This window comes from Lepidothrix coronata, unplaced genomic scaffold (assembly GCF_001604755.1).
Source record: "Lepidothrix coronata isolate B3197 unplaced genomic scaffold, Lepidothrix_coronata-1.0 Scaffold410, whole genome shotgun sequence".
NCBI lineage: Eukaryota > Metazoa > Chordata > Aves > Passeriformes > Pipridae > Lepidothrix > Lepidothrix coronata.
Genome location: NW_016690590.1, coordinates 81,899 through 88,060, shown reverse-complemented (window position 1 = coordinate 88,060; position 6,162 = coordinate 81,899). Strand labels below are relative to the sequence as shown.

At 55.8% G+C, this 6,162-nt stretch overlaps 1 protein-coding gene and 1 long non-coding RNA gene across 2 annotated transcripts; one reads left to right on the top strand and one right to left on the bottom strand.

The window, feature by feature from the left end:
* The first annotated feature begins 856 nt into the window (after window positions 1-856).
* LOC108509822 lies at window positions 857-2,103 on the top strand. The gene is made up of 2 exons (XR_001878705.1): window positions 857-1,017; window positions 1,775-2,103. It is a non-coding gene; the product is annotated as an uncharacterized LOC108509822 (long non-coding RNA).
* Window positions 2,104-2,123: 20 nt separating this feature from the next.
* Window positions 2,124-4,712, bottom strand: LOC108509821 (killer cell lectin-like receptor subfamily B member 1C). Its single transcript, XM_017839408.1, has 6 exons — window positions 4,580-4,712; window positions 3,855-3,953; window positions 3,439-3,567; window positions 2,879-3,033; window positions 2,542-2,651; window positions 2,124-2,295 (listed from the first exon to the last, which is right to left on the bottom strand). The coding sequence occupies exons 1-6, from the start codon at window positions 4,650-4,652 to the stop codon at window positions 2,139-2,141; spliced, it is 723 nt and encodes a 240-aa protein (XP_017694897.1). The 5' UTR covers window positions 4,653-4,712; the 3' UTR covers window positions 2,124-2,138.
* Window positions 4,713-6,162: the final 1,450 nt, after the last annotated feature.

Sequence of the window (6,162 nt, the reverse complement as noted above, 5' to 3'; positions counted from 1 at the left end):
CTTCCAGGCCTTCCTTCTGCGCTATAAAGGTGAAGCAAACCACTGGATTGGGCTGGGAATGAGGGATAAAGACTGGGAGTGGATCAATGGCACGGCCTTGAACAGCAGGTGGATCCCTATGTCCGTGCTGGAGCCCCGGGGTGGGCCCCAGGGATTTCCTGGAGTCTGGGATGCCCCATCCTGGGATGGGCACCTTCTCCTGCCCCGTGTCCAGGCAGCTCCTGGCTTTCCATGGGGGGTTGGGATGGGCCGAGGTCGCTGCCCCCCAACCCTGATCAGAGAATTGGAGATGCCCTCAGCCAAAGCCCTCCTCTGTCGGAGGGGAAATCCCAGCTCTTCTTAATTTTTTTTTTGGGGGGGTAGTTTCCTTCTTTTCCTTTTCCCTTTCTGACTCTGATCCCGTTGGCATTTGCAGGTTTGAGGTGAGGGGTGTGGGGCCCTGTGGGTACCTGAACCAGGATCAGCTCGTCCCTGTGCCACACGGAGAAGAACTGGATCTGCAGCCACCCCGACAACTTCGTCCTGTAGGAGGGGAAATTAAGAGACCCCAAACCAGGACTCTCAGCCTAAATCTCCGGCCAGACGAGGGAGCTCCACCCCAGCACTGCAAGTGGAACTGCTGGGGGAACATCTCAGTTGTCTGGCTGGGAAATTTTCGCTGAATATCTCAAAAATATCTTGTATTGGAAGGCACCTCACAAGGATTATCGAGTCCAACCCTCAGCCCTGCCCAAGCCCACCCCCAAGAGTCACCCCCTGTGTCCCAGAGGATCATCCAAACCCTCCTGGAGCTCTGGCAGGTTTGGGGCTGTACCCACTGCCCTGGGGAGCCTGGGCAGTGCCCAACCAGCCTCTGGGGGAAGATCCTTTTCCTGGTATCCAACCTGACCCTGCCCTGGCACAGCTCCAGCCGTTCCCTGGGGTTGGCATGCAGAGGGACCTTGAAAAGTCCTCCAGCAAAGCCTTGGACACTGTCTCCCAGGGCACACTCCTGGAAAAGCTGCAGCCCACAGCCTGGTGCCTTTTGTCATTGTCACCTCAGTAGCTGGTCTCAAGGAGGTGAACCTGCAGGGACATGATGTGGAAGTGGACGTGTGCCTTCCTGGACTAGGGGTTTCTTTCTCCAGAAGTCTTCCTCATCCTCTAGTTATATTTACTTTATATTTACACCCTAACAGTTTACATCCATAACACTGTATGCACTATATTCAAGCACTATAGTGCTTGAATGTGTGCATGTGAAGTATTTTTACATTGCTGAAAGCTATATGAAACTGTGAATGTGAATGTACAATGTCCTGATTGTGGCCTCAGCAGAGTTACTGTATCAGTGCTGCTGCTGTGCTTCTCTCTCCTTCTCCTTGTTTTCCACTTGCATTAAAGTTTGTACGACCCCACCGCTGTCCGTTGTGTCCTGGTCAGTGCGGGAGCTGCGGGGGCCGCTCGCCCTGTTTGGGGCAGGGAAAGGCCCGAGGGAACGTCCGTGGGTGCTGGGGTGGCTGAAGGAGCCCTGAGGGAGCCAAGATGGCGGAACAGCCCTCACAGAGTCCCCCTCACAGAATTGCCCTCACAGAATCGCCCGCACAGAATCACCCTCACAGAACCACCCTCACAGAACTGCCCTCACAGAATCACCCTCACAGAACTGCCCTCACAGAATCACTCTCACAGAATTGCCCTCACAGAGTTGCCCTCACAGTATCGCCCTCACAGAGTTGCCCTCACGGTAAAGACACTGAAGGGACGGGTGTTGGAATATGTGTGTTTATTTTAGGACAGTTTGGTTGCAAAGGAAAGCAGGGATGGAGTCGCTTGGCTTATTGTTATCTATAGTAATGTAAAAGCATAAAAATAACACTGAAGTGATGGGAAGCGAGATTATGTGACTCTGGGAGAAACTTAAGGGGAACTTGGCAATCTGAATACAGACGTGGTGAGATGTATCTGTGTGTGCGTGAAATTGCTTGGGAGTATTTTTCTCCTGGGCAGAGAATGCTTAACTAAAAAGTGGATATAGAGAAAAGCTACTGACTGGAATTTACTGCTGATGTAACGGGGTGGATAAACCATGAAAGAACTGTAATAAATGATTTTGTTATACCATACGGTCCATTGCCGGAGTGTGTCAGGTGGAAGCATCATCCTAACTTCCCAACGTCTCCTGCCGTGGGCGGGGAGAGCTGGAAAGGGGCTTTTTGGCAAACCCACTTGTGGTCACTGGCACAGATATCGACATCCAAGCTCTTGCCTTTCAGGGTCCCACACCCTTCATCCAGCTCCCGCAGGACCCCAAACCTGCACAACAAAGGGTTTATTGCCCCATAACCAACCCCAACGTGCCCTGTGACCCCAATGTGCCCCATAACCAACTCCAACATGCCCCATGCCCCCATTGTTCTCCAGGACCCTGACTCTTGGTCTGCAGAGTGTTGCCAGAGGAATAAGAGACCCTTGCATGGACCCCAGCGATGTGTGGATGTGGATTGGAGTCTCAAATGAATCAAAGCTGCTTTTTTACCCCCCCAGACCTCAGACACTCACCTGTGGGGGTCGTAGGGGGTGTTGTCCACCCACGTCCACTCCTTGTGCCGCGACCTCAACCCGACCCACACCGACCACGGGCACCTGCCTGTGACACTCTCGACGTTCTCCTGGGATGTGGAAGGGACCAGTTGCTCAAAAAAAAAAATCTCTCCATGGGGAGTTCCGTGGGGTGCAAAGCCACAGAACAAACCTGACCCCCCAAATCCATGGGACACGAGTGTCCCCATGCTCTGAACCCCAAACCCTCCTGCTGCTGAGAGCCTTTTGCTCCCCCGCCCCCCCCCAAAACACCAGGAATTCAGGGTCTTTTCCAAGCCTTTTCCTCCCTGTTTACCATTTCTGTCTCATTCTTGAGCACCACCAGCTCAGAGCCCTGATCTTTGCAGCTTTTCCTGCCCCGAGTCCAGTGTCCCAATTCCTTGGAGAGCCAGTAGCATCTCTCCCCACGGAGCTGCCAGTCCTGGGGGCACAACTTGCAGACAGCAGGGGCTGGAGAGGAGGAAAGGCCACGAATGAGACCCCCCAAAGGTGGGCAAGGTCTTCCCCGACCCCCCAAATGAAAGGCACCAAACCCTCGAGTTATTTCCCACTGTTGTGGGTTTTCTGCTCTGCCACCTTGGAGGAGGAGGAGGAGGAAGAAGATGCAGTTGGGTGACCATAAGGGCACAGTGGGTGGTTGGTGTGCAGGAAGGGTGGTGAGAAATATCCCCCCTTGGGCTGACCGTGCTCCTCCGGGGAGGTGAGACCGTCAAAAATCGCACGGAAAAGAGAATTCTTCCTTAAAAATGCTCCTTTTTGCCAAAGAACCCTCAGTGCAGGGTCTCCTTGCAGGAGGAGCCCCCTGAGGTCCCACCTGAGCCTCTCCCAGCAGAGCCAGGTGGGAAGGGGGCTCACCTGGGGGGCTCTGCCCCTGGGGCTGGCAGAAGTACCGCACCAGGGATGGGAAGATGCATCGCTCCGTCTGGTTCCTGGCCTGGATCTCCACACTGGTATCACTTTCAGGACCTGGAGAGCCCTGAAAAACTGGGAGCAAAGACCTGGGGATGAGAAGCTGAAGCCAAACCACAAACCCCACAAAGCCAGGGTGGATTTTGCCCCGCAGTTAATGAAGTTGGCCCGAAGCCCACGGGTCTGGTCTTGCCCTCCTCCCTCGTTCGTGGGGATGCTCCAGGTGTGCCCAGAGGGGGTTTTGCTCTTGGCTCTCGTGTCTGCACCCCCCCTCTTGGGCCTGAACCACTGCAACAAACCCAGATTTCCGCTACCAGGCATCTTGCCAGGGTGTGAGATGGAGATAAGAGCTGGTTACTCACCACTCCCATTTCGGAGCAACACCAGCACCAGCAGGACGAGGTGCCCCACCGCCCCGGCTGTGAGGAGGACTCTGTGCCACCACGGGCACAGGGCAGGAGCTAGAAGAGGCCACATTTAAGCTTAAAAAACATGAAGATTGGGCGTTCGGAGCAAAAAAAAAACCCTCTGCTGAGCTGTGAGTTCGAGCAGAAGTTTCTGGTTGCTTTGCTTCCTCCAAAGCCATAAATTCCCCCCTGACAGGGCTCGAGCCAGGGCAGCACCCCCGGGGGGGATTGGGGGGCTCAGGGGGTGCAGCAGCCTTGGGAGCAGCCTCGAGGACCCAGTGACAGTGGGCAGGACCTGGGAACTCCCCAAAATGGGCTCAGTTTCCAGCTGGGAGTTGGTGGCCGTGGGTCCCTCCAGCCCTCGACTCCTCTGGGGTCCGGACGGGGCTCGGCCCCTTCCCTGCCCTCCCAGGTGCGGTGGTTCCCCTGGATCTTCCCGGGGTCCCTTTTGGCCAACAAGGGAAGGGTCTGGGAAACAAAACTGTTCCAGTTTCGGAGATTTTCCAGCCTCTCCTGTCCCTGTCCCGCTCCGGACAAGCCCAGATCCCATTTCAAAGGCCACCCCGTGAGCTTGGAAACCTGAACGTGGGGACGGAGAAGCGAAGGGACCCCAAAGGTAACGGACCCAAAACTCTTCCCAGGGCCTGAAATAAGCCTTTTTTCCCCCAAAATACACTCACCAGGACATTTCTCAGCTGGGGAAGGCTCATTCCCAGGATGTCTTAGATCAGCATAACCCATTTCCCCAGCCATGGTGGCTCTGGAGGTTGTTGGCGTGTCCCGAGAGCGACACCAACCTCAGACACCTTCTCACCTCGTGACCAACGCGCGTCCGGTCCCAGGAAATGGCACCAACCGGGCCTTTTATGTTTCTTTGGGTTTTTTTTAAACATACCTCTGTATTCTGCAGCCTCCCCTATGCCTGGGGAAAGGGTTAGGGTGTCCCCAGCCAGGAGGAGGAGGAGGAGGGGGGCTCACCTGGAGGTGCAGGGACACATGCAGGGTTGGGCTGAACAGGGGGAAATTTATCAAATTAATCAAATTAATTTATTAAATTAACTCAAAAAGCCTCTGATTGAGGTTTTTAGGGGGTGAGGCTGAAACGTGACAGGTGATATTTGGTGTTGCTTCCCCAAGAAGCATCTCTCAGGGATGGGGTGGTGGTAGAAATGCTGCAGCCATGGGAGGGTCAGAACCAGGCAGGGCAGGAGGAGCTGACACCCCTCGGTCATTTAAGGGGGTTTTTCCCCTCTTGTCTGACACCCCCTTGTCCCCCTCAGCCCCATTAATCGGGACAGATCCGGCAAGTCCGGGTTCACTCCCAAAGTCCGGGATGGACCGCAGGCTCTGGGACACGGCTCCGTTCTGGTGGCACTGGGAGATCCTTTACCCCCCTCGTGCAGCTCCAAGTGCCCGAGGGGCCAAGTCCTGGTTTCTGGGGCTGCCCCCACAGTTGGTTTTGGGGTCCCGCGGGGGCTGCGGGGGCCGCCCGAGGCCGGGACAGGACCGAGGGAATGTCGGCGGGAATGTCGGCGGGAATTCCCGGCTCGTGCGCATCCCCTGCCGGCCATGGCGCACAAACGCACCCGATTTCCCTCCGAAAAGGGGGGAAAAAACGGCCCCAAATCCCTTTTGCCCGAGCGGAGGAGGGGACAGAGTTCGGGCAGAAAAGTCCAAAAATCGGTTTTGCCCAGCTCGGGAAGCACAAAACAAACAGAAGTGAGGTGGGACCCCCCCAGCAGCACTTGTGTGCTGTGTGTCCCCCCCCGACTCCAGGGTGACTGGGCAGACTGGGAGCACTGAGAAGCAGCCCCAGGAGCTCCAAAGCTCCGAAATTTGGGATGGAATCCCGGGGAGAAGGGACAGGGGTGGATTTCACAAGGTTTTATTGCAAAACTGAACAAGGTGAAAGAACAGAACAGCAGCAGTTCTGGTGGGGATCACCGACCTGTATCCAAGGTGGGATCTCCTGCTTCACTCCAGATAGGCAGCGTAGAGGGTTAGGGTACAACTGTGGACTGTTAGAGAAGCAGGATGAGTTCTGGGACGGTTCTAGAAGGAGAAAGAAACCCAAAGCCCCCAGTCCAGGCAGCCACACATGGGCTTCCACATCATCTCCCCTCCCTGCAGGCTCATCTCCTTCAGCCCAGGCACTGAGGTGACCCCGAGGGGTTGCACTGAGGTGACCCTGAGAGGTTGCACTGAGGTGACCCTGAGGGGTTGCACTGAGGTGACCCTGAGAGGTTGCACTGAGGTGACCCTG